The 27,717-nt window shown below is 35.9% G+C and overlaps 2 protein-coding genes across 6 annotated transcripts in view; both read right to left on the bottom strand.

Annotated features, from left to right (window-relative positions):
* The window catches only part of LOC148651965 (retinal-specific phospholipid-transporting ATPase ABCA4-like), a 47,732-nt gene extending 42,864 nt beyond the window's left edge, over window positions 1-4,868 (bottom strand). Inside the window, exons 1-4 of one of the 3 annotated variants that reach the window (XM_088598343.1) lie at window positions 4,519-4,867; window positions 3,505-3,526; window positions 1,772-1,883; window positions 227-320 (exon numbers count right to left, since the gene is read on the bottom strand). In XM_088598343.1, coding sequence (XP_088454469.1) covers window positions 227-320; window positions 1,772-1,837 — 160 coding nt within the window. In that variant the 5' untranslated portion in view covers window positions 1,838-1,883; window positions 3,505-3,526; window positions 4,519-4,867. Of the gene's footprint in view, window positions 1-226; window positions 321-1,771; window positions 1,884-3,504; window positions 3,527-4,518 lie in introns of all 3 variants that reach the window. The other 2 variants (XM_088598344.1, XM_088598342.1) reach the window with 2 other exon arrangements.
* Window positions 4,869-6,590: 1,722 nt separating this feature from the next.
* arhgap29a (Rho GTPase activating protein 29a) overlaps window positions 6,591-27,717 on the bottom strand; it is a 50,780-nt gene continuing 29,653 nt past the window's right edge. The window contains exons 1-21 of one of the 3 annotated variants that reach the window (XM_088598347.1): window positions 26,459-26,832; window positions 25,252-25,348; window positions 24,768-24,840; window positions 24,135-24,195; window positions 21,827-21,964; window positions 21,418-21,482; window positions 21,041-21,151; window positions 20,877-20,957; window positions 20,323-20,496; window positions 17,918-18,055; window positions 17,481-17,671; window positions 15,438-15,610; window positions 13,032-13,160; window positions 11,725-11,823; window positions 11,069-11,232; window positions 10,514-10,702; window positions 10,026-10,163; window positions 9,310-9,542; window positions 8,764-9,073; window positions 8,545-8,650; window positions 6,591-8,430 (exon numbers count right to left, since the gene is read on the bottom strand). In XM_088598347.1, the coding sequence (XP_088454473.1) occupies window positions 7,583-8,430; window positions 8,545-8,650; window positions 8,764-9,073; window positions 9,310-9,542; window positions 10,026-10,163; window positions 10,514-10,702; window positions 11,069-11,232; window positions 11,725-11,823; window positions 13,032-13,160; window positions 15,438-15,610; window positions 17,481-17,671; window positions 17,918-18,055; window positions 20,323-20,496; window positions 20,877-20,957; window positions 21,041-21,151; window positions 21,418-21,482; window positions 21,827-21,964; window positions 24,135-24,195; window positions 24,768-24,824 (3,405 nt within the window). In that variant the 5' untranslated portion in view covers window positions 24,825-24,840; window positions 25,252-25,348; window positions 26,459-26,832 and the 3' untranslated portion in view covers window positions 6,591-7,582. Of the gene's footprint in view, window positions 8,431-8,544; window positions 8,651-8,763; window positions 9,074-9,309; window positions 9,543-10,025; window positions 10,164-10,513; window positions 10,703-11,068; window positions 11,233-11,724; window positions 11,824-13,031; window positions 13,161-15,437; window positions 15,611-17,480; window positions 17,672-17,917; window positions 18,056-20,322; window positions 20,497-20,876; window positions 20,958-21,040; window positions 21,152-21,417; window positions 21,483-21,826; window positions 21,965-24,134; window positions 24,196-24,767; window positions 24,841-25,251; window positions 25,349-26,031; window positions 26,161-26,458; window positions 26,833-27,717 lie in introns of those variants that run through there. The other 2 variants (XM_088598348.1, XM_088598345.1) reach the window with 2 other exon arrangements.

The following is a 27,717-nucleotide window of genomic DNA, read 5'->3' as shown; positions in this document are numbered from 1 at the left end:
AAGTATGGACTGATCTTCTTTACCTAAGATCATTTTTGTCATAAAAACTACATTCCATAATCATATTGGATACTTGATACTTTTTGACTACTTGTCACTTGTGACTTTTTACTTTTTGTTACTTGAAGACAAGAATTTTCCCTTTAGAGAGTTTACAACATGTATTGTAAAGTCCGAAGATGCATGAAAAGAACTATATCCATATTAAATGAAAGTACATGCTTACATTCATGTTGTCGGTACAGTGGGTTAGCCTCTCTCAACCACACCAATCCAAAAAACAGAACCAACGGCCAAGTTATCTCAACAAAGAACCGAAGCTAGAGAGAAAAAAAAAACAAAGACCTAAACACCTGAGTACCACAAAAGTAAAATATTAGTATCTAGATGTTTTTTTAAAGAAAAAAGCAGTGATGTCACTAGCTACCGATTAAACCAAACAAGTTACATATTGTTATTAATCCTTAAAAATCCAATTAAGCTGGACTGATGAGTGCTTTAGTCAACAATTCTTGCTGAATTCATTTTACAACTTTGTAATGACACAGATGTCAGACGTTTAAACACAGATCATGACACTAGCTGACTGCAACCTGAACTGTCTTAAGTGTCAAGGCACAACTGGCAGATTGGTGTGGTAGCAGATTGGTTTCAATCAGCTAAACTGTTCTTAGTTTTTACCAAACCAGCCATTCCTTGTATTTACTGGGCACCAGCAGTTTTGACCAACAGTGGAGTCAATGAAAAATGTGTCACTCCTCTGATAAGCAGTACCGTATGTCTCCTGTAACTTTGTGCCCTAATTTGACAAGATAAGATACACTGTTCCTTTTACAACTTAAGTGTAATAATGTACATATCTCACAGTGTACGTATGTCTGTCATGCGTCTCTCTTCACTTTCTTTAGAACAGTGAAAGAGGGTAGTAAAATTCACCAATTCTCCATTTAAAAAGCCATTGGCATGTGTGTGGTAGATTTGATGCTGACGCGTCACTCTCTAATTGACACCCTGTAAGATAAACTACAGGTCTCTGAGGAAAAGTTAATCTAAATTTAAGCTTTCATTTAATGCAATCTGTACTTATGTTTGTGATTTACAACAACAATCTCAGTATTTTATTTTTTTCTAGTGAAATACCAAGCGAGTTGCAAGGTCAAGTAGACATGAATCTTTTAGTGTATCCTTTACTTTAAGGAACTCAAAACTTCAAAGGGGCTTTTGGAATGCTTTTTGAATCTAACACTGGATGCGTGGCTGAAGTTTAACAATGGAGTGAATTCAGGAACTGTTACACTTAGCTTGTTCCTGTCTTGATTCATTTAGATTTACAAGAGAGAGGAATTGGGTATACACATTACTTTGTGTTTAACTATGAGCTCATTAAAGCCAAGTTTAACTTACTGCTTTCATACAGTTTTCCTCTCTTATTCTAAACTTATTTTATGTAGGATATCTTAAAATGTGGCAGCATTGGATTTTTATTGCAGGCCAGTATGACTCACAATTAAAATTGTTTTATAATACACTAACTCTACTTATAATGTACATATAAACTTTATTCTAGTTGCCAAAGTTGTTTATTTTTAACGTGCTTCCTCTCTTATGGAAGAGAGGTTTAGTCAAAACACATCTCCCTCATTATCCGTTAAGGAATAATCATTTTCATCATTATCATCGTAATCAGTTAAGGAATATAAAAAAAAAACGAAACCTTTAAACGTTTCATTTATCTTTTACTTTTGTACCCTGCCAAATTACAAAACAGTACCTTTTGTCTTTTGCGAAGAGTCCAGTTTTTCCAAAGTAATAAGTAGATGTGGCTCCCAGTGGTCATGGCTCTCCTGCCTAACCCCTAATGGGGTGTCGAACAGCACAGAAACCTCAAAAACAACCAACAGTATCGATAATTTAAGCTAAATCCTTTTCCAATGTTAACAGAAACACAGAACTATCTCAGATATTTTAAAAAGCATGTATCTGAGACAAAAATAGTAAAAGCCATAAATCTGAAAACAATACAGTATGTTTGATTTAGACTGCTAAAATTAAAACCAAAGTAGGACTTACTTCAGTTATCCTGTTTGATTACAAAAAGTCATCCTGCCGGTTAGTTGGAGGGACCACCTAAAGGTCCATTATTAAATTGCTAGGAATGCTGCCGAGTCAGCTTAACAGTAATTGAAAGTAAATTGAAAGCTTTGAGGAGGAATCACACTTGAAAGGCATTACAAACATTCATATTGGAGAATCTAGTAACTTCAGACACCAGCTGTGGTTAATTGTACCCTAGTCTACCTTGTCAGGAATTATCAGGATTGGTGTGAAAAAAAACTTTGAAGGTTTCTTGTTAAAAATAAGTAAAAGTCTAATAATTTAGTAAACAAATGTAGATTTGTCTGCGGGGGAAAATTCATTGCAATTTAAATTGTATGTTTGTTAAATGGTAACTGTAAATGTAAAATGGAATTCATTGCAGCAGTTTTGTTATTGTTACAGTATCAAAGATCCTCTTTTCCACTTACTATTTGTTTGGTAGAGTGATGATTACACAGAAAAATGCCAGTGGACATGCATAAATACTTTGGCTGCCAGGAAAACCACGTAACTAATTCAACCCTTCCTAAATTATTCAATATTTTCTTCTTTAATTATCACAGCCTACAAATACATTGCTCTGGGCCAAAACTGAATTCAAATTTAATTATCACAGTCTTCAAATGCATTGTTCTAGGACAAAATGAATATTACCCAGCAGAAACATTTTAATGACTTAGACACTAAAAGGTTCATATAAAGCATAGAAACAGGAAGGGTCCACACACACATCTATTATCAATGTAAGGCTAAAACACAAACAGCTAGATCATCACCAGTTCCAACATGCTGCTTCAAATAAACAATGGGCTAATCTGGCTGATCAACAAACATCCATCATTAATCTAAGTAATTGGATTATTATACTTGTATTTAGGTGGCAGCTCTTTTTCTAAATGTATTGTCAGTAGAAACTCGTGCCTCTTGGAAATAAAACTCAATGGACAATAATATTTTTCATATGAGTTGTTACTACCAGTACTCCACAATACGTTTTTGACCACAGGTTGTTCATCACTGTTCAGCCACATTTTCTTTTGTTGAAAAGCAAGTATGCAACAGAGACCAAATGAATTAATAGAATGGCATAAGACTGTCCCCCAGAAATGAATCTTTTAAACATGGAGTGTCTATAAAATGCCCGATTATACGCATATATTTATTTAAGTTTAGTCTTACTACGGAATGAATTTGTAATGATGAATAACTAAGGTGGATGTCACATGCAAACCCAGGTTCAAGTATCCATCTCAATTAAGGAAAAACAAAATAAGCTACATTTTTTTATCTTTGTTAAACTTATATAAAATCTATCAAGACTCTCGTCACAATCAATTAAATTATATAAATAAAATAATTTTATATTGTATATGCATTATATTTACTTTTTTATTAAATGTGAATTACTGTATTTCTCCCAGTCTGCAAACTGCTGAATTGAAGGGAATGGGGTTAAACACTGTAAATAAAAAAGAATGGATTAACAGGGATTGCTTAAAAGCCTGATCCTCAGGTGACATTTCAGTAAATGGCTCCTAAAGGGCTTACTTTGAATATGAGTAGAAATGTCTGTAGTCCTCACTGATTAATACACACAACAGTCAATTTGTCCATGTCAAATCAGATTGTAAATATGCTTGCCGTGCTATTGAAATAAAAAATACACCTAAACTGAAATAATTCTTACAAGTGAAAGATAAAATAATTTCTGTGCAATCCAGTGAGAGAAGTGGCCTAAGGTTGAACACAAACATCTTATAGTAAATGGCATTAACCTATATTTTGCCAAATAAAATTCAGCTTAATCTTTTACTCTATAAAACTCTGTTAAACAGTTCATGAAACATACAGCTTCAGCAAGACCTTAATTTGTTGCTTTTTCAACAAGGAACAGGTTCAATGTGGATTTGCTTCACTATAGAGCCAATGATTTGACTTTGACAGTTATTTACAGGGAAAACATTCTATAAGTTAATTAACAGCTTGATGAAATGCTACCAGTATCACATCAAACTGTAAATAAACAATTACAAGAACATTATTAAGGTATTTCGAGGCTTGAATGAAGAAAATGCAACATTCCAATACACAAATTACAGACCATATCTAAGTGTATAGTTACATTAGTGCATTGAACAATTTGTAGAGCAAACATATATAGTATTTCTAGTTTTTATCACCTCAACTTATTTCTATATCCTGGCTGAGAATCCAAATATAAATTCCTATGAATTTCATACCTAACAGAGGTCTATAGAGGTCAGCACTCTAAATACTTCGTCCCCAAACCTATACTGCGTAAGAGATTGAAAACATCATGAAAAAGATCCTAAAAGAATGGTTCGTAAGTTTACATTGCCTATTGAACGGATGGCAAAATTGCATGACAGAAAAACAATCAGAATTTAAGAAGTGGCTTACCTCAGAAGGAAAATGTATACGATGTACAGCATCTAAAAAAAAAAAATAGAAGATTCCCTGGCCTGAGGTTTGAGGTGCCTGGCCAAGGGCTACATGCTGTTGCAAACACAGCCGCTTCCCTCAACACTAGCTTGCACTTGTAATCAGATTGCTTTAATCTCCTTTTACAACATGGACAAGCTCTCTGAAAAACAATAATCTATTTTGTTGAATGATCACATGGCATAATAAAATGCAAAACTGTAACTGAAAATGGAAACTTTTTGAGTAGTTCGGTGTGGATTGCTTTGGGTTTTTTCAAGTTGTTTTATTTCTCCTCTATTCTCTAAAGACCTGGAGGTCTGAATCCTTATTAAACACCTCGCAGAGCTTGGACAAGTGACATAACTAATTAGGATAGGTAGCTGTAAACATCTTGGCTGTGCAGAACATAATCACTCAAATCTGGTGCAGTGCAGACAGATAAAGGCATCTATAATAAAGAGCATACGGCTTGTTTTTATGTTAAAGAAGTTCAGGTAGGATACACATGTTGGTCTTTCTACAGAAGTATTATTTTACGGTGTTAATACAAAACTAAAAGTGAAGCTAACATTTTACAAGTAAGACATTTTAGACATGTATTCTCAAACCCTGCTTAGATTCAAAACTAATGTAACAAATATTAAAAGCTTGTGATACCAATGACCACATTCACTCAAAAGTTACAAACAACATACAACACTCATAGTAATAATATAATAAATCCACTACCAAAATAAGTTTGATTTGTTACCTTTATCTTAGAAATGAGATTTCAAACACTGCATTGGGGTCAAAGCAGTCATTATGCTTTTTTTCCCCCCAAACAAAATTAACAGGTGACCATAAGTTTAAAAAAAGGACACAGTATTTTTAGGATTTAAACTGTTCTTTATGACACTTATACAATGACGATAAATTATATTCTAAAAAAAGAGCCTTACAAAGTTCAAAAGATTAAATAAGCAGCCCATTCCTTATCCCTTTCATAGAAAGATTTTAATGAAAAACTTCAATACAAAATTAACTTGTACAAGATATGTTCCTTTCTTTTTTTTCACGTAATGATTTTTGTACTATTCTTTTGACAGTGATAAATGTTACCACTATAACCCGCCTTCTTGCTTTGTTCTGTAATATATCCATGTCTTAAATCAAAAGGCAGCTTTTCTTGGCATTTTCCCATGTTGTCTTATTGTTACAAACACAAGCATTACAAAGCAGTTTTTGAAGTGTCTTCCAAACACTCACAGGCAAATATTAACGAAGGAGAAATTCTTCCAAAGTGTGGTCATGTGGTCACCACTTGCCATTGAAGATCAAATATAATGGTTCTTTTTGTTTCCTCTAAAGGCAAAAAAGGCAAAGATTGTAGCAAATGCTGGTTTATATTTACATCTCCTGAGGATATATATTGATGGTTAGTTAGGTGTGATTTAAATTAGTGAATTGCATTACCATGAAAGTGTATCATATATAATATGGTAGATTTAACCCTATAGAACTGTCTGTACATAAACGCCTCATACATCTCTCTAATATCTAGTAATTGACTACTTCTAGTTCTACTTCTAACTACTTCTACTTCTATGGGTAGAACAAAATGTGTCAGTATGTTACAGAAGGCCAGTATAAATCTGAATTGAAAAAAAATTGAATTGAAAGTCCAAATAGTAAATAACTACATAAATTCATTACAATGTGCAATATCGTCATTAAAAATGCTTGTCAATTATACCGGTCACTAATAAACTATTGGGAAGTTGCAATGTTTTTTTATCTTGATTTCTCTCAGTTGTTTATGCTAAAAGCAATATCATTTCAATGTTTTAATTGAAAGAATAAACAACTATTGTGTAGGTCTTAAAATACCATTATTTATAGTTTTGTTTTTTAACTCTTGAATTCCAGTGTTAGTGGCAAATTGTGATAAGCCCCATTTCTTTTTAAAATTTAAGATTCAAAAATGAAAACTTAACTTTGTAAAATCTTCCTACCTGGTTATTTTACAGTACATTGCAATCATAACAAAAAAGAATTGACATTACACCTTTTATTCTTTTGTGAGTTTCCATCTATATTTTAATAACTTACAAAAGACGTGTATGTACTTAGGGATAGTTTGTGAATATAAATGTTAATACATTTAATTTTGCAACAGAAAATCCTCACACGTAATACTCATAAAATGTTTACAGATAAAGTTCATATAAATCTGATATACTTACTGTGGCCCAGTTTTTAAAATATGTTTGCATGCATGCTAACCAGAATTAAAATAATATTCAAACTGAAATAATATGGAGACTTGAGGCCTTGCTGCTTTCCAAGGTCAGTCACAGGAATACTACTGCCTTATAATCAAACTGTGTGAAATTGTATAGGTACTGGCAAATCTTAAAGGTCCATTTAAATGTGAATAAGTGCATCATATTTGTGATGTTAAAGTGACATTTCATACATAGATATAAAAAATTAACCAACCTTGGCATATGAACATTTGAAACAAACTTTATACGACAATGTATTTATGATGATGATTCTGATGAGTAATGAGCAATTGCACACACCTGAAGGAAAGAATATTATATGTTTCCTTAAAATGGGTGAAAAATGATTATATATCTTAGCCAAATTTAGTTTTTGACAAATTTTGTTTAATTTACAAATTACAGTTTCCAGTGAAAAGGTAATTGGTAATGGAAGTCAAGAGTATTTTTGTATGAAAATGTTTTTTTTAAAACATTTTTTAAGAAAGCAACTAAAGTGTTAAATAACTAATAAATACACACATTTTAAGCTAAGTGCATCTGGCAATAACTTGGGACTCACTATGGGTCCGTCCAATACTAACTTGCATAACAAAAAGATAACAAGGAATATATTATACATACAACACTTCCGCAGTTACTTGTACATTTTTCACAGCTTTTGTAAATGTTCAGAAAGGGGTAATAAAAGTACTCCATTTCATGTACAATATGGCACAAACAAATTGCATTTATAAAAAAATATTTGCAGCTTTGCAATATTGGATAAAGAATTATACAAAGTGTGCTTCCCTGTGTTCAAATTCTTGCAGGCGCCTGGCCCTCACTCTTTGATAAACTGGTTTTGCTTCACTTTGGCCAATGTTCTCAGGGCTGGAGCTGGGAGACTGAGGCTGGGCAGTGGAAACAGTGGATGTAGCCTCAGACTCTGGGGGGGCAATCGCAGAGTCTTTTAGGCTCTGCCTTGTCTCTGTGCTGTTTGTTGTGGCAGGGCATGTATTTGGCACCAAGTCCGCAGTCTGGAGAGCTTTGTTTCCGGAAGGAGGTTTGTAAAACGTTCCAGGGGGAGGCTGCAATGTTCGAGGAGCTCTGAAGGCAGAGGTTGTGGAATTTGTATCAAAGATATTCCCATCTCTTTTTAAGGCCCTTCCTGGCCTTACAGCAATAGTGTATGGCTTATTGGGGAGTATAGTGCTACCAGAAGAACTGGGAGCTTCTTGGGGTATGTTTGCCATAATCATAGCTGTCCTGGGAGTGATATCATAATGTTTGTACTGCTTGTCCCATGTCCTCCTTAAAGACTGAGTGTCAATGTAAGTATTCCGGCAGTATGTGCTCACACTGGAAAAAGTCTTGACCGTTTCTGAAGTCTCCTCTATTGTGAGACTCTGATCCTGCTCCGTTAAATTTTTGGAATTCTTCTCATTGAGCTGAGAAGGGTTTAACAGTCTTTCCATTGGCATGCTAATGGGCCGTGCGGTTAACTTAGGTCTCGGAGATCGCATTTGCACTTTGGTTGCGCCGTGATTCGATCTGCTAAACACCAGGTTAGGTTTCTGTCCCTCTTGAAGGCAAGATTCTGATGGAAGCCCGTTGAGGTTCTCCGAAATCTGAACCATCGCTGCAAGCAGAAAGGGAAAAAAAACAATCAGTACACATGAACTCTTAAAAACAGCTGAATTCTAGATGTATGTGGAGACATTTGGCGCCAACTAGGCACTACTGCAATACTGACCGGGCATAAATTCCCTTCCTTCAGGTTTGTGTTTCACATCTTTTACCTCATCCACCAAATGAGTAGATGGAATTATAGATGAATGCCTTTTATATACTTTAGAGCTCTGCAGAAATAAAACAGTTAGAGAAAAGATTAATCTCTACTGATATCACAGATATCAGCCCATTATTGTATGTATTTTCAAAGCCTTGATATGGGTAACAAGATCTCACTTACTTCTTTGATATCAACTAAAGACTTAGAGTGTCTCATAAGCTGCGCCTCTTTTTCTTCAGGATTTAGGTTAAATTCCACTGGCAAGCTCTCTACAGCAGGTGGGGAGCTGGACAGGGGACTCAGAGGAACATCGAAGACTTTCTCATAATGCAAAATGAGCAGCTCCACTATCCGGGCCTGGTAGGGATAGTCAACCAGGGAAGACAAGGACACGTCAGCATCTGTCTGTCGAGGCTTCATCAAAGTGGGGCCAAAGATAATCCCCAGGTTACTGGCCGTCATTTTATTTTCTTCTGCTTTCTCTGTCACTCTACAAAATGAAAAAGAGAAAACAAAAAATGCAATTATATTTCATTTTCCCCCAATAAAATATTTACATTTACGCAGATATTTACTTTCTACATCAAAATGACCAAGAACAAAACTGCAGCCATTTTGAAAATTCTGGTAAGGAAGTTCATGCATTTCAGTGTCCACATATAAACTATATACATGTCCAATACATTTGAAAACGTTTAGAAAAGTAAGCACAGATGAATGTCTGACCTGTTGAGATGTCCTATAAGGTACTGCAATGTTTTATAGTGGGCCGCAGGCAGTTGTCTGAGCAGGTCTTTGATTTTGAAGATTACTCTGTTCAGCTCGATGCTTGGAGGGCGTTTGTCTGCTGTTGGGCTACTCGGCGTAGAATCAACTTCATCCATAAGGACATTCTGGCTCTCTTTTGCCAAGCCGATGAATTCATTATAAAGACGAAACTGAATCAATGGCTCGGGAAGCTAAAAATAAAAATACATAAAAAACATTAAGTAAAGTAAATATGCAGACCACTGCACAACAAAATATTTTAGCTACTCATCCATCCATTTCCTAACTGCGTCATCCAATTCAGGATTACGGGGGAGCTGGAGCCTATCCCAACAAGCAATGGGTGCAAGGCGAGATATACCTTGGACCGGACACCAGTCCACCACTGGGCAGACACTTACACACTCACACCAAGCACATTTTTGCTAGAAGCCAATTAACTTACCAGCAAGGTTTTTGTAGTGTGGGACAAGACAGGAATTTCCAGCAAAAACCCACATGAACACAGGGAGAACATAACTCCAAACAGATACCACCCCAGCTCAAGCTGGAATTGAACCCCAGGGCCCCAGTGCAGCAAGGCAGCAGTACTATCCACTGTGCCGCCCAATTTTAATTACTTCTGACAAATACCTGGGTAATAAGGGTTTGAAGAGATAAAATGAAATACAAACCTGCCGGAGATAAAGTTTTAGCACATTGCTGATGTCGTGCGGATACAGATCAGAGAGTTCCACCAAATCCTTCCCATTTTCAAATGCCTGGCAAAGCTTCTCAACTCTTGATTTTGCTCCATTTACTCGGTAAATACCCTACAAACACACAAAAAAGTCATTTCAAAAACTGTTAGAGCTACAAAAACACTTAAGTCTGAAAATCAGGTATTTAATTATAGACTGCTAGAATACTTTTATTTAGAATACACAGACATTTCAAAACTAGAAGTAAAGTCAATGTGATATCACAGACAAGGAAACAAAACACTGAAACTGAGACTTAAAATTTAACAGCAGAGAAACCTTCAGATTGGCTTTTCACAAGATGTTGTATTTGAAAGTGACAGGAAAAGCCTTTCAGAACATTTTCTCCCTAGTGTAATTTTCTAAGCTTAACACACTCAAAACAAACATATGTATAGTAGCAGGATGTGACTTAACAGTACCTTTATGGTTAAAGCACGGTTTTCAATCTCCGAAGTGCACTTTTTGATGATAAAAGGTATTCCGTCTGGATTATTTTTGGTAGCCTGGGCAAAGTCAATTCCAAAGAGATGAAGACGGCCCTGGAGTTTTTTGTGGCCACACTGGATAGCCAATGTTTCCAGACACTTTTTATGACAAGCCAGATAACACTGAAAAGAGAAAATTAAAATAATTAAAAAGCAGAAAGTGACTATCACAGCTGCTACTTGAAACTAAACTACACAGCAGAATAAACTCCTACTACATTTTAACTAGTTTAAGTCCAAAATCCTACCAACATCATTTCTTTAAAGATCTTTGACTATAGTTATTAAAATTAATGTTTCCCTCACCCTTGAAAGTTACATATTCCATTTTGCATTAGTGCATATTAAAATGGAGTACTTTAAATGCCGACATTCTTCACATAACTCGTTGCTTTGCCATAAACCATTATTAACTGCAAAATAATTGCCGTCCTCATTTTTTTAATTTTCAGTGATTTTCAGGGGTTGTATTGGGAAGAGATGCCTTACCTCCTCGCACTCTGCCCCATGAAATACCACCAAGCTGTCACATTCCCTGCACTTCGAGGGAGCCCTCAGTTTCCTCAGCTTGTGAGTCTGTGCTGCCTTGGACATTTGAGTGTTTCGGAAAGGTCCAGGGGAGCTAGCTGTTTCTGAGACCATTTCGCTTAAACCTAAGATACAGTAACAAAGGGAAAATAAACTCATTAACCAAACCGCTGCAATAGCTGGAAAGGAGCGAGGTACAAACTCTGATACTTAGCAAAGTAATTATTAGTAAGATTAAACATTTTAAATGAAAAGTTTATTCTTCTTTTATTAGTAAAGCATTTTAAATTCTGAACTGGTAAGATTCAGTTGTGATTTCTAATGGAAAACATTTTGTTTTCTCTGAAAACTTTCGTGCACAGCAATTCTTTCAATTGTCTTTCAGGTGAATTCAAAAACGGAAAGAAAAATGCCCTATGATTTTGACTCGGAAAGCACCAATGCCATTAATGGCTAATAATGGATTGGGCTGTGGAATATTAAGCCAGGAATAAAACATGAGAACTGTTTGTTGAAACCGCAACAAAGAAACATCTGTTAAGTCAAAAGTAAAAAATCAGTTGCGTGCAACCCAATGAGTCATTTTTGATAAAAATTAAAGAAACAGTCTGACTCACCATTGTCAGAAGGGGAAGGTGGTTCTCTTTCATCAAGATCATCTGCAGAAGACATGGTGCCTGTAGAAGGGGTTCTGGGAAGCCTTCTTTTAAAATCACCTGAAAAAAGTGAAGCTCGTTTAAAAGTCAATCTAGCTGTTTTTGAAAAACAGCTCTCGGTTAAGGTCAGCTGTGAACTGTACTTCCAGAGTCCCATTTTAAGACCGTTTCTCAACTGAGGGAGGCTGAAACTGATGAGGTATATAAGGAGGAGTAGCAAAGCTCAATCTATTGTACCTATTACAATGCATTGTGGGAGACTAACACCTTCATTTAACAATTAACTCCCTCAGCCATTGGCAAGGTTATAACAGTGGTGACAAAAACTCCATCTGCCCCAGTGCAAATTCCTAACATATTTGTTAACGTAATACACAAAATGGCAATTAGCAGTCTATAGATTTGTTTCTAACTACTGGACAGAATTCAATTATAATGAAATCAAGTAAAAAAAGAAAACATTGAACACTCTCACATGCAGGGAATCTTTAAAATGCTAATCTTACTCAGGTACAAATGTTAAGCTATTTACTAAAAGAAAGCATTAGAAAACTCAAAAGTTTATTTCTGTCCATTGAAGATGTTGACATTTGGCTACTTCAAATTGTTGTTTATATATTTAAACCTGTAATATGCTAGTTACGTTAGCAAGAAAAAGTCACGTTTCTGTACTACTAGAGTTGAACAAAGAAAAAATTGATCTCTTTAAAAGTAAATCAGAAGGATGTATGAATCACTGTTCACTGAAATCTGCTGTCTGCATAAATGCGTACTGTGGGGTAAACCACTACAAAATCTTTTTAATGACCCTGATGTATTACTTTATATATTATAAATTAATTTAAGTAGGAAGCTGAGTCAGCAGAGTCTCCACAGCTGAAAGGTTGTGCTTCTTTCCTTCTCCTTTCAACGTGGAATAAACCTTTACTTGTTCCTTCAATTCATTTAATAGTCTATTCATACAAATTAAAGAAATTGTACTTTTGCTTAAATTTCGCATAATATTTACAAAAGAGACAAAGCAGGGGATCTCCAGTCTGTCTTGAGGAGTGATGATTACAAACTTCTGCTTAAAAAGTGAAGATAACCCCAAGCCAGCCTCAAAGCAATGCGAATTGATGCATATGGAGAGAAACATATGCAGCAGAGGTCTGATCAATGTGCACAAAACAGCAGACTTCACGCTGATTTCGACATGAAAAGGGCAGTTTGGGGGTAAAAACCTTTAGGGAAAACTAGGATCTAGGCCGACGACGACAAAGCTGTACCCGGGCTGGCGGTAGGAGAGTCCATGGAACGGGACTCACTGCTGCCTCCAGCGCTCTCCGAGTCGCTGCACATCCCCCCGCCCTGGCTGCCTGTGGCCCAGGCGCGGAACAGGCCTTGGCATCTCAGCGCTGTCAGACAGGGACAGAGATCCGACTTATTCCTCTTCAAAAAGCCCCCAAATTGCAGTTGTCCGAAGAGACAAAGCAGTACGGCGGGGAAGCCGAGATTTAAAAAAAACTCCAGACAGTTCTAAGACTATTCTTAAGAATTAATGGGTGTTTATTTCAAAATTAGGGTCTGTTTAAGTGAAAATACGTGAACGAACTCTTTTTTTTTGTCAAAAAGGGACATATCATATTGCATCTACCCCCTCAGAATGCTTTCTGAGCATCACTCACATGGGTAATGAAATTAACCAGTGAAGTGGGTCTCTACTATAGATAAAGTGCTTTAGGTTACCTTAGAATGATATAAAGTGCTATGAATACAATTTAACAAAAAAAATGTTTGAATTTTAATAATTAATGGGGCTTTAGTGTCTGCTTAGGTCGAAATATACATTAACAAAGCTTGCAGAGTATGGAAATTTAATTTCAATCCAAAATAAAAACGTCTTACTTTGTGTTATGGATGGCTGATGTCCTAGTTAATATCTATGTAGTTCAACATCCACTTGTTTCCAATATTACTCAAGATTACAATCTGAAACCTAAATTAGTAATTTCCTTCTTAACAGAAATTTAACATGCTGTACAGTTTCCAGTTTCTTATTAAAAAAGTAAAACCAGTTTAAAATAAGCAACTTGTTTATCAAAATTTAAGAAATGTGCTAATTTAAGATGCTAAAGCAGATAAGTGATTTGAACTAGAAAATAATTAGTAAACTGATAAATATAAATTTCATTATCTGGGACATGTTCAATTCTTCGAGACCTAACAATGAAAGGGGTTATCAAAAATTCTAACAATGGATTAAAGCATAATTAAGATAAAAATCATCCAAGCTTCGAGAATCAACAAATAAAACAGAATCCAATTAATAAAAACTTCACTTTTTTGGTAATAGTTTTCAACTTCTAAAGTCTCACCACTGTTATCTTTACCATCTCTATTATTCATTATGGGTCAGAAATAAAAGGATTAACAAGCTTAAAAACAAAAGCATTTATTTCAACAAATGCTCCATTAAAGGCTGATGTCTGGACAAGAAAAAATTCATTACAAACTTAAATTGAATTTTCTACCTTATTCACTGCCTAAATGGGTAATTATCGGGTTTTCAAAATGAGGCTATAGCAATGTGAAAGACAATTGCTTGATTTCAATGCTTACTGATTACTTTAGCTTGGTGTGAATAGAATGCCAAAGAGCTGTAAGTCAGAGCTGCCGTTAAAATACCTCCCACCCCCAAATGTGTCTGCTCTAGGAATTGAGTCTATAGACTGTCTCTGATAGACCTCATTAGGCTATTGTGTACAACAGAAAGTGTAACAGGTACTGAATACCAGGTCTGCCTATAAGCACGTAAAAGCTCAGAAGGAATTTAAAAGTATTTCTTATGCCACAAAAATGTAACAGGTTAGATACATACTGTAAGTTATGTTCATGTAAAAATATGTTAACTAATGATTAACTGAATTACAGAAAAGTGAACGAGGCACACATAATCCATACTTTCAATATTTTAAAATACAAACGATTTTCTTTTCAAAGAAATCATTCAGAAGATGTAAAATCTATACTTATATAAACAATAACAAAGCTTTATAAAAAGCAAAGAACATGTTTAGCAAATTGCCCAATAACCACCTTTGCAAAAAGAGTACATTAAACTTGGCAATAATGTTGCTATTGAAGATTATTCTTCCTTAAAATGCCTTAGTATTCCCTTTATACAACTATTAAATGGCTGTTAAAAGAAAGAAAAATACCTTTGTAAGGTTTCAGACAAAATACACAATTAAGCGCTTCTTTTGCTTTCCATTGTAAATGCTTTGACCTATAAGTGATTTTCTCACAAAGAGAAGCACCCTTTAAAAGCTTATTTACTGGAGTAAATGCATGGCAATTTAAGGGTGTAAATCAGATCACCCTTAATGCACTCTAAATGCCAAGTGTTCTAAAGGAGACCAACAGCATTACAAAGCACATGACACATCTTCCACTGTGAATTTGCTCTACTTCCATCTGGATGACACCTCTGTGCCCCCAAAGTCTTTTTAGGAGTTTGTTTCTCCCCTCTGTAATTTCACTTCTGAAATGTATTTTTATTTAGGTCTTTTTTTTTTTAAATTACATAGCACATATTCTTGAAATATTGTTTTTCCTGCCGCTTTCTTGGTGAGGGTGATGTTTTGTTGAACTCTGCTGCCACGCAAATACACAAAGTTTGAACAGACTTATACCTTGGATATCTGTGCTGCTGTTTGATCTCTTTTCTCCTATCTTTCCTGCCCGCGTATGGATTGGACTTTCGACTTCGTCAGCACTCTGAAAATCTCCTGAGGTCACTGACATCTGTGACAGGTTTCCATGTGAAGAATGTGCACTGTTCACTGATCTTTTCCCAAAAGGTAGCCTGCAGGGATAAGACAGAAAAGTAGGGATAACAAACCTCCAATTTCTGACTTGCTGAGGGCAAATTTCTACCAATTATTGGGTAAAACCAATGTTTTATTTTCATGGAGACTCTCCATTTTATTCTCATCCTGAGCCTTACTTCTGGAAATTCACTGAAAAATGCCAACGATGCTCAAAAAGCTGATGACAACAATGGTGAACAACAAAACGTTTTGCATGAAATCATTTCATTGTTAAATAATTCATAACAACAGTAATTTAAAAATCTATTATAGCCCTCATAAGCATGTTCTGTGGGAATGCAGCTATATCCATGCAAACTGAACCGACAGAATTTCTTTTTAAGGGTAGTATGAAACACTGCCATCACACTGTAGAACACAACGATTTTATTAATGATCAATAAAAACATTAAAAAATGAATATTCTAAAGACTGCTCCAAAATATAGTTACTGCAACTGAAACTGTGCAGTGCTTAGTGAGATGAAACTTCCTTGCAGTTTTCAGAAAAAAATCTAAGCACTTCATCTTGAGTGCTCAGATTTTTTTTTCTGTCAAAATCGAAATGTCAGTGGGCGTAGCTGTAGCACAGATGGAGCAATAAAAACAAAGCCTCGGCTTGAGCTCTCTGCTCTCACCACAGATATTTCCTGAGGAAGGCCTGCTGGTGCGCACGCGATTGTTACTTTTTCTTTTAGCAATTCCTACACTCAGCACCCTGTGACAGATAAGCAAATACGTGTAGTCCTTTATACTGCTCCTTAAGTAAGTGCTAAGTTTTTATTACTCCTGCAAGAGAAGCCATTGTTTTTGTCTTTAAAGACAGCTCCTACTCTGTGAAAAACACAGATCTAAGAATACGACCAATCTGTTTTTCCAACATCTGTTACAAACCACAGCAAGATTAAATAGAGTACTTAATAATATAGTACTTAATAATAAGAACTCAGAAAGAACAAGTTATGAATCAAAAATGGAAAATGCAGAGCTTGAAGAGGCTACAAATGAAAAAGACAGGTGTTTATTTTGAGACACCGTTTTGTATCTTCTACAAAATGTGATGAAGCAAGAGAAAATGTATGGAAAAATGTTAGTATACGTAGGTGAATGTTAACATTGTACAAAACCTCAATTAAAATATTACTTGGGTCACCACATTACAAAAAAAATATATTGCTGCTCTGCAATCAGTCCAAAGACAAGCTATCAGATTCATTTCCCACACTGACTGAAGCCGAACCTCTCATACAGCTAATACTCAAATGAGGCTTCTTTAAAGCTATGGCTGAATGAGATTCGTGGACTAATTAGCTACAAACTACACAGATTTATCTTAATCAGCTATAAACATCAGCATAACTTTAAGACATGTATTCAAAGAAATACATTAATGATATGTAGCATACCTATAAATAATAAGCCTGAACTATTTCCTAAATACTGCTATGCTTTCCTAAACTACTTACAAGGAAGTTGAACAAAACATATCTAACACAGAATAAGTAGTTCAGGTGGGTAGCTGCGTCAGCATGCGTAGGCTGCAAAGGAACAAGTAATAGGTTTATTCCATGCTAAAAAAAAGAAGAAAGAAAACACAACGTTTCGGCCGTGGAGCCTTCTTCAGGTGTGAGCCTGACCCTGTGACCCTCACACCCAAAGAAGACTCCACGGCCGTAACGTTGTGTTTTCTTTCTTCTTTTTTTCAGCATGGAATAAACCTATTACTTGTTCCTTTGCAACATAGAATAAACCTACAACAACTTCTGACTTCAAGGTTATACTGGTGTTTGAAGAAATTAAAGTTCAGGTAAAACCTTGGTGTTAGTAAAGGTGTAAAGAAAGTTTGTAAAACTGAAATATTTCTCACCCTCCACTCTGTGTCTCTTGTGTCTCAAAAGAGAAGGAATCTAGAGTGGCTTCATCTTTGGGAAGGCTCTTGACAAACTCTGAGTAGCGCTGGCCAGGCTCATAAAGTTTGGCACTCTCACACAGAGATTGGTAGTTCACTGGGAGAGAAACCACTTGACCATGTTGCATCTGAAACCAGTTGACTGTCACCTGGAAAAGTGGAAAAGTGAAAAGTCAAAAACAATCAGAAATGCAATTATTATTTTCCTTTGGTCCCCTTTCAAGATCTGCACTGTTTTCACCAAGAACTTTTATTGGCACTAAATGCAACAATTGTCTGTATATCCCACGGAGCAGCAAGTTGATATCAACAAAAAAAGTAATAGCATTTGTCAGTCTAAATATCTCAAAATAAAAGTTCTATGACAAAGACACACAGAAAAGGTTGTATCATACCGCTTTCAAAGTCAAATCACACTGAAACACCAATTCACGAATTTGTGTCAGTATTTCACTTTTGGCATTTTCCAGATCCATCTTCTTCTCACAGACATCTGCTTTGCAGGCCTTGTATAGATCGCTGGCTTCTTCTGCCTAAAATGAGACACAATTACAACCTTAGAACTCTTATCACACATTGGAAAAAACAGTGGGAAAAAAATTAAAAATGGGATTTGAGAGACAAAAGTCCTTTTGAGAACTGTAAAGATGAATTAGCATGAAATTCCAGGTGCATATTCTTTATTTTGAACTACAAATACATCAAATTTTAAAGACTTGTAGGACACCAATACAGAATTTCCATATACTGTGTACAAGTAGAACATCTGTTAAAACTATTTCATACACCTCTATGGCAATCGGCATTTTATGAACCATCATTTGGCTCAGATAACCTCAAGGAGATGCTTCCTGCTATTTATAAGATTATTAAACATTTTCATGGAGACAGTCAACTGCTCCTCCATTTCTCAATCTCCTACTGGTTGCATTCTTCAGTTCATATCATAGACTTTCTACAAGAGACCAAGACGACTAATCAAGAGAGACGTGTGCTCTCTTAGTCATTTGGCCACTTCGTTTGATGCAGACTTTGTACTGATATCCTGCACTCACTTCCATTCTGGACAAAGCTTGAGCTTCAGGGAGAAAAGTGTTTGGAACACTGCCACAGGCATCAATTTCACAAGGTCTACCTTGAATTGTAGTCTGTGAGACACTGTTTCCGGATGATGCTGTAGTTTTTGGAAGAGTTCCAGTTATAGCGCCTGGCTACGAGTTAGCCTCCCAAACCACTTTTCTGAGTGCACATTTCAACACAACTTGCTTGCTTTTAAATTTCTTACAACTTTCCTCGCATTTGGTTTTATCGTCTGGTGGATACTGCAGTCAAAACTGGCATTATTATGGGGTTTTAGCGCTATCTCTAGAGTTCTTGAGGTGAATAATCACATAATTTAGTTATTTGAACAATATCAGACTTTGTCCATGATGATGTTATGCTGAATGTTAAGCCACCTTTTAATAGCAATCAATGTGACTTCAAGAAACACCTATAAGCTTTCTGGGGCTATGTATTGATGATGTACTATATGATGACTAAATTATATTTACAGGTATAATTGTGAAAATTTCACATATAGATACACACATATAGATACATGAAATTATTTTAAATCTACTGATATATTTAATAGTACTTTTTATACATTTCTACATTTAAATCAAATTATTAAAATCCTGATGTACACCTGTACTTCCAGTTCTTTAAAAGTATAAATTATCTCAGTCTACACTAGCTTTGATTCTCTATCACAGATATTCCATGCTTGTCATATCATCTGCAAAATGTAGCACTAGAAACAACTTCTGCCAAGTAACTAAAAAGTAAAAAATGGGTGACCAGGAAGAAGTTACATACTAAAACATTTCAAATTTAATTGAGCATTTTCCAAAAACAGAACGAGAGAAAACAATTTCCCCACCCTTCAGAATTCCCACCTGCCACTCACCACATTGTCACCACACTCCAAGTTTCTTACTAGCTAGACGGCTACAAAAGAAGTGCCATGCAATAAGGACCTGAACATGTCAGCAACAGCACTACAAGGCTCCTAGTTTACTCTCTAACCTCTTTCTGGCCATCTACTTTCGGATAGAGCGGGGGCACTGTGGCTCTGCACCTATGGCTAGAAGTTCAAATCCCACGGACGGCCAAGGAATCCTACTCTGATTCCAGAGCAAACTGGGGTATGCGAAAAGACAAATTCCTAATGCAAGAAATTGTATTTGGCTAATAAAGTGTTCTTATCTTATTTGGGCTCCACTTCAGTCCTTTAACGAAATTCAAAACTAATTTCTCCTTTATTAACTAAGGCCATTCTGAAGGACATATTCGGCATGTTTTTTAAGCAAGAAACTGCATTTCCAGAATTCTAAACAGATCACAAAACTGGAAACTGACACAAAAAAATAAACAGTCCCATCATGAAAATAAATTAAGCTTGTATGGAAAAGCCAAATTAAAACAAAAGTAATGTCAAATCCCTGTCACTTGACCAAATTCTTTGTGTATTCATACAGGTAATTACAGGTGTCTATATTCTTGCCTCAACTCAAACTGAATTGTCCAACCGAGTTAACTGCACACCATGAGCAAGAGCAAGCAAGGCACTAATGCTTTAGGTTTTCAAAGTTGGAGTTGCCATGCCAATGAATTTATTATATTTAAGGTTTAAAATAACTAAAATAAATATTTTACAGAACTAAAAGACAAATTAAACAGCCACCTTGGACAAAGTGAGCACTGTACTGTGCAGTTCTCCAGTTTCAGGGGTTTCATAACGAAAGGCCATCCATACCTTCTGCATGGCCTCCTCCTCCAGTCTCCTCCTCTTCTCCAGCTGTTTGCCTCCCCCAGGCATGCTCAGCTGCTCCTCCTCCACCCTGCCAGTGGAAAACTTGGCTCTCTCATACTCCTCCTGGCGCTGAACGTACAGCAGCTTGGCCTTTTTCAAAGCAGTACGTGCTTCTTGCTGTTGCAAAAGAAAACGCACATAATTCATCTACATAAAAAAGCAAATGTATTTTTTTTTCACTTAAGCATTATCTTAACTTATTCCCTCTGGTGTATAAATCCACGTCTTTGTATACTTTTTTAAAGTGCTGACAAGATCAAGGTTGGAATAAGAAAAATAACTATAAAAGGTTACCTCTGCCTTACACATTCTTTTAGAATTCACAGCTCAAATACAACAGGATAAAGAAATCTAAAACATAAGTAGCTAAAAACCTAGAAATCTCAGTCTAATTTCATGCTCTCTGGTCGGGCTACTCTCTATTTTATGGTGAGTCAGGTTGCACAACTATTCAGTAAATAAATCACAGAGAAACGGAAATAATTAAGAAAACAAACCATTTTCTTTTGTTCCCTTTGCCACTGGTCCTTGATGTCTTTCCTTAGTTTATCAAGTTCGTTCTTCCTTGCCAGAAGGGGCTACAACAAGAAAAATACATTTGTTAAGATAAAAATGACGCTTGCTTGAACAAACAATAAAACCAGTGTGTTGTCGTTCTTACCTGAATAAATTTGTTTGTCTGCAGAGCTACTGCTGTTTGAAGCATAACTTGACTATATTCAATGTCATTTTGAAACGCAGAAATATAGATTTCCCGGAATGGCATGTATTCCTGTTATAGAACACAGTATATACAAAAAGTTATTAGAAAGGTTTTACACATGGAATTCTAATAACCTAACCAATATAGACAAATTGTACGAAAAGTCTTTCTTCCTAAAAATGTTCTAATTCAATTAATTTGATTTAGTACACAACTTTATTAAGTAGCTGTTAAGATACAAGAATCTCATCAAACTGAAATGGTTTGCAAAAAAGATTAGAGGAGCTTCTAGAAAATCCTCATTATAAAATAAATTATTGACGTAAAACCTTTACCTGTTGACTTGCCAGGTTTTTTGCAGATTCAGCCATTTTTGCAAAGCTTTTTGCACATTCAATATCTGTAAACAGGGTGATCCATCAGCAAATGTTTTGGCGACAGAAAAACAAAACAAATTATCATTAAACAAACCACAAGGCAAATAAAAGTCCATCTTGTTATTCCTTAGGCTTAGTGTCACAGTGTACTGTATATGAGGAGTTCTGGGTGCACAGCCAAAATGTTAAAAAACATTATGTAACTGTTCAGGGCAAAGACATCTTTGTAGCAACTGTGTTAATTGCCACAATAGCACAATTACTCATTTAGAAAAGACATTGTTGATGGCCTACGCATCAAAAGCCGTGAACCACATCTGAAATCTGCCATGACAAATTGGATCAGACAGCAAAACAAGTCACTCACCCAAGCTGAGCCGTTTTTCCACCCAAGCCAAAACATCTTTGGTATACTTGGACCAAGCCTTAGCATACAGAAGTGCTGACTCGATCCCGCTGTCATTTTTGAGCAGCATGTGATCGACCTCCTTGGCGCGCAGGGGCCCTGAGATGATATTGGAAAAGGAAAAGGAATGGGGTTTCAACATGTTGGCAATCTGACTGACAGGCGTACCTTAGCCCAGCTCTGGAGAGAAAAGCTCTTCTGACCTTGAGGTATATCTTAATTCCAGTTGATGCTAAGCAGAAACGACGGCGCTTTTTATATAGCAGTGAGAGACGCGAGATTGAGTTGATCACTAAATCAGAACACCTACAGTGCCTTGCGAAAGTATTCGGCCCCCTTGAACTTTTCAACCTTTTGCCACATTTCAGGCTTCAAACATAAAGATATAAATTTTTTATTTTATGTGAAGAATCACCAACAAGTGGGACACAATTGTGAAGTGGAACGAAATCTATTGGATTTTTGAAACTTTTTTAACTAATAAAAAAATGAAAAGTGGGGCGTGCAAAATTATTCGGCCCCTTTACTTTCAGTGCAGCAAACTCACTCCAGAAGTTCAGCGAGGATCTCTGAATGATCCAATGTTGTCCTAAATGACTGATGGTGATAAATAGAATCCACCTGTGTGTAATCAAGTCTCTGTATAAATGCACCTGCTCTGTGATAGTCTCAAGGTTCTGTTGAAAGCGCAGAGAGCATCATGAAGACCAAGGAACACACCAGGCAGGTCCGTAATACTGTTGTGGAGAAGTTTAAAGCCGGATTTGGATACAAAAAGATTTCCCAAGCTTCAAACATCCCAAGGAGCACTGTGCAAGCGATCATCTTGAAATGGAAGGAGTATCAGACCACTGCAAATCTACCAAGACCTGGCCGTCCCTCTAAACTTTCAGCTCAGACAAGGAGAAGACTGATCAGAGATGCAGCCAAGAGGCCCATGATCACTCTGGATGAACTGCAGAGAACTACAGCTGAGGTGGGAGAGTCTGTCCATAGGACAACAATCAGTCTTACACTGCACAAATCTGGCCTTTATGGAAGAGTGGCAAGAAGAAAGCCATTTCTCAAAGATATCCATAAAAAGTCTCGTCTAAAGTTTGCCACAAGCCACCTGGGAGACACCCCAAACATGTGGAAGAAGGTGCTCTGGTCAGATGAAACCAAAATCGAACTTTTTGGCCACAATGCAAAACGATATGTTTGGCGTAAAAGCAACACAGCTCATCACCCTCAACACACCATCCCCACTGTCAAACATGGTGGTGGCAGCATCATGGTTTGGGCCTGCTTTTCTTCAGCAGGGACAGGAAAGATGGTTAAAATTGAGGGGAAGATGGATGCAGCCAAATACAGGACCATTCTGGATGAAAACCTGTTGGAGTCTGCAAAAGACCTGAAACTGGGACGGAGATTTATCTTCCAACAAGACAATGATCCCAAACATTCAGCAAAATCTACAAAGGAATGGTTCACAAATAAACGTATCCAGGTGTTTGAATGGCCAAGTCAAAGTCCAGACCTGAATCCAATCGAGAATCTGTGGAAAGAGCTGAAAACTGCTGTTCACAAACACTCTCCATCCAACCTCACTGAGCTCGAGCTGTTTTGCAAGGAAGAATGGGCAAGAATTTCAGTCTCTCGATGTGCAAAACTGATAGAGACATACCCCAAGCGACTTGCAGCTGTAATCGCAGCAAAAGGTGGCTCTACAAAGTATTAACGCAAGGGGGCCGAATAATTTTGCACGCCCCACTTTTCATTTTTTTATTAGTTAAAAAAGTTTCAAAAATCCAATAGATTTCGTTCCACTTCACAATTGTGTCCCACTTGTTGGTGATTCTTCACATAAAATAAAAAAATTATATCTTTATGTTTGAAGCCTGAAATGTGGCAAAAGGTTGAAAAGTTCAAGGGGGCCGAATACTTTCGCAAGGCACTGTATATCTTCAAATTCTATAACTTCGGTGTTTAAAAAATGGACACCTTTTTATCTTGTCACACACACAGTATTGGTCACCTGTATGACTGATGTATATGATTTATTGTATGTGTACAGTCTTCAATAATAATTCAGAAAAGACAAGAAAATGTAAACAATTTAGGGAATGAACATCTCACTGAGGCTAAAGAACAAACATTTCAAAGCAACTCATCACTGAATGATAGCCGTAAACTGCCAAGTGGAGTAAAGGGAAAGAAAAATTAATGAGGAAAATTTGCTAGAAAGTTGATAAATTCAGTTTATAATGCTGAGGTCATAAGGTCTTACCCTGTAGATCATCTTTTTCAGGAACTAATCCTCCACACTCAACTGACAGGTTTTCAAAAGACTTTTGAATTTGAAAGAAAAAACAGAAAGAAACCACCATGTAATAAAGAGAATCCCTCAGACACAAGAAAAACCAAATACAATAATTACTACAAATAATAATTAAAAGATTAATTACACACACGCAAACAGCATCATTTCTCTCTATTCATAAATAAACAAAACAAACAATCATATCAAATGTTAACCAAGAAAATTTAGATGTAAACTTGTTATGTAATGTGGTGATCAATTTAAATGCACCTGAACTGGTGCATCCCTAGCTTCTTGCCAAAACATTTCAGAATCCATACTCCATTAAAATAGAAAACAGAACAACACTGGATTTAATTATTATTATCACAATATTATCTCAGTAACAATTAAAGAACCACCTAGTTTCTAAGACTAGAGCAGTGTATAATTGACCACAACTTACGTAAATGTGATTACACTATACTGGTACAAAGTATTTCCTCAAACTTAACATATGTCATGATAATCTTTCATTTTCTTTAACTGCAAGTCATTGAGCCTAATTCACAAAATAAAAATTTATACAAGTGAACACATCTTTCACAAATGAGAGATTACCTGACTTCTTTGAGTCTGGGGAGCCCCCAACGCTGAACCACTGTCTACATCTCCCATAAGGAAGTCAGACACTCTGAAGGAATAATAAACCAACTACATTAACATACATTCAACTGTTCTCATTCATAGTGCTCACAATAGATTCATCACAATGATACTTAATATTTATAGTAAAAATTCTATATATATGTATGTATGAAGTGGCATAAAAATGTTATCCAGCTACTGTTTTTACTTATCATAGCTAAAGAACGACACTATGTCTTTGGTGAATTTTCAAATTTTAAATTTTAAAAAAATGTTTAAGAATCTGAACTTGTTGTACCACAGGAACATTGAAGACATTTTAGTGGTTAAAGATATATAAAAATAATGGCTTTTATAATCCCAACATTAGCTAATAGTGAAAGATTGATCTATTGGATTCTGGTCACATATTATAATGCATTCTGTGATTGACAAAAAAAAATTAAAACCTACTTACACATTGCCAAATGTAAATGCTAAAGTGTCAATAGAGGAGTATATCTCGCCAAACAGCTCTCGCTTCTTGTCTTCATTTACTTCCTTGAAGTTCACAGCTGTTACAAAGTGATAAATTACTTAAGACTGATTTATATATACCAGCACTGTGGAGTACAATTATGCTTTTCAAGAAGAGCAAAATACTTTTGAAACATGACAGAGATAAGCATTTGGTAAACACATTTTTCATAAAATAGTAAACTATATTCCTTTAATCATACCAAAAGACAAAAAAAGCAAATCAATAAAACATTTTACATTGTTCAAGTTTACCAAAGTGATTTGCTTTCCTATATACCCATTATGCAAAAAGAAAAAAATTAAATCACATAACAGGCCACCATTTCTGTACAAGGATTCATTTTGTTGGGAATGTTAGAAAGCTTCTATCTACAAAGCTCTCACAATAGCGTCACTTTCCATCTGTGGCTGTGATCTTGTAATACATCAATTTCCTGCTGAAAGTCTAAACATCCTAATGAGCAGAAAAAAAAACCAATATAAATAAGCTACAATCAGAGTCCTCAACAAACTTCCTTTCTATCTGAAACAACTGAGGAGAAAAACGGAACATTCTGATTGTTACCAAGAATGCAAAGGTTATAACGAAGTCTGACGCCATTCGCCTTCTAAATATACAACATCCTTTTGGTTCAACAAACAGCACATTAAAAACCAGTATCATTCAACTATCATGAAACAGTTCAGAGTTAATATAATATCTTTAAAAAATGCTTACTCTTCCCACATGACAAATAAAAAAGAAACACCCCCTTTGTTTCTGCTCTGTTCAAAAAGCACAAATTGCACAAATCAGAACCTGCCCAGCAGCTAAAAAAGTTCCAGATTCATTTTGGACCAGCCACTAAACAAGCACATTGCAAAGTTCATACCGTGACATTCCCCATAGGTATTAAACTTGTGAAAAAAAGCAATTCCCAGTTTCAAAATTTCAGAAAATAAATATTTAGAGGAAATATTTTTGTGAAATGGCACACATGCAGTACGAGTAGCAATTTCTAAGGAACTTGACAATGCCTGATCACAGCCAGAAAAATTGCTACTTAACCAATCATTTCCTGTCTGAGTATCGCAGTCACAGGAAATACTAGCTCACGGTTTGCAGTCAGAAACTGAAAAACACATTAGCTGCCACTTTTACTTACCTATTCTTAAATATACCGCGCAACTTTTCCAACAAAAAACAAATAAGCACAGTGTGGTAAGCAAGCCATATTCGAGCTTGAGAAATTCAGTTCTGTGAGTCTCTTTGTATTCAGGCAGCTCAGGAGACCATTTTATTTAGACTTTTCCTGTTCCAGGAAGGCTAGAACTAAAAACATCTTGTGACAGGGTTTTCGATGCCTCTTAATCCATCTTTTGCAGAAGAAACAAAAAAAGGCTTCATGTAGATTTCAGTATTTCATATATTAGTTAAAACTAAAATTGTAACTCCAGTTCACCATGAAAAGTACAACAAACATTTCCACCACAGTGATCATAGCCAAGTGGCTCCACTCCTTTTGAATGAGTGCAGTTTGCACTGGGAAGAAATGCTGTGGCACTGCAGTTGTGACGTCTTCCCCAGGACATCCTGAAGTTCACATCATGTCTACCCACAACAATGGTGTGCTCAAAATGCTCATTTTCCAAATAAAGTAACTGCATCACCTTGAAAAACTGCATTGTCTTTTTAGAACAACAAACTGGAGCACGTCATGGAGAATGCACGTTTGTAGGATTTGAATGTTGTGCATATTTGTACAATAATAATGTAGCATAAACAAGCAATTATATTTTTAAAAAAAGTAAAGTCAATTTTTTAAACACTGTGTAATCAGTACAAGTCAGTGTTAGGGTGACAAAACCCAGTCATCACCTTGGAACAATCACAGCATAAGTGACAAAGGTCATTTTGCATTTACTATAGGTGGCACACAATCCCCAGTTATTTTTTTGTATATATATTATATATATATATTTGTACATATATTATATATGTTAAAACAAAAAAATAAAAACAAAATCATTCACCAACAATGTAATTACAAGCGCACGTCTTAATTGAAACAAAATCAGCTACATCCTGCAGTTTCATGAATCTGAATGGCTGATTTACCCCTTTCTCAGTCCAAAAGTCACAATACCAACAAAAGCCCAATTACTGAAACACCGAAAACATAATTCTATAACCAAACCCTAGAAAACAGGTTATTGGGTCAGTGATTTTTTTCAGAGCTTTTATTATAGAAGAATAAGGCACACCCAGGTCGAGAAACAGCAAATTCTTTTACCAGTATATACTTTTGCCACCTTCAAGGTTAAGTGTTACCATGCCTTTGGAAACAATATACTGTACTGGAGAAAGGGTTTATGATGGTTTACTGTCCTTGATCAATCTCTAATACCTTAGCTATGTTCTAGT

This window comes from Lepisosteus platostomus, chromosome 11, assembly GCF_059453375.1.
Source record: "Lepisosteus platostomus isolate fLepPlt1 chromosome 11, fLepPlt1.hap1, whole genome shotgun sequence".
In the NCBI taxonomy this organism is placed as follows: domain Eukaryota; kingdom Metazoa; phylum Chordata; class Actinopteri; order Semionotiformes; family Lepisosteidae; genus Lepisosteus; species Lepisosteus platostomus.
Note: the sequence above shows the minus strand (reverse complement) of the source record. Positions and strands in the feature narration are given on the sequence as shown.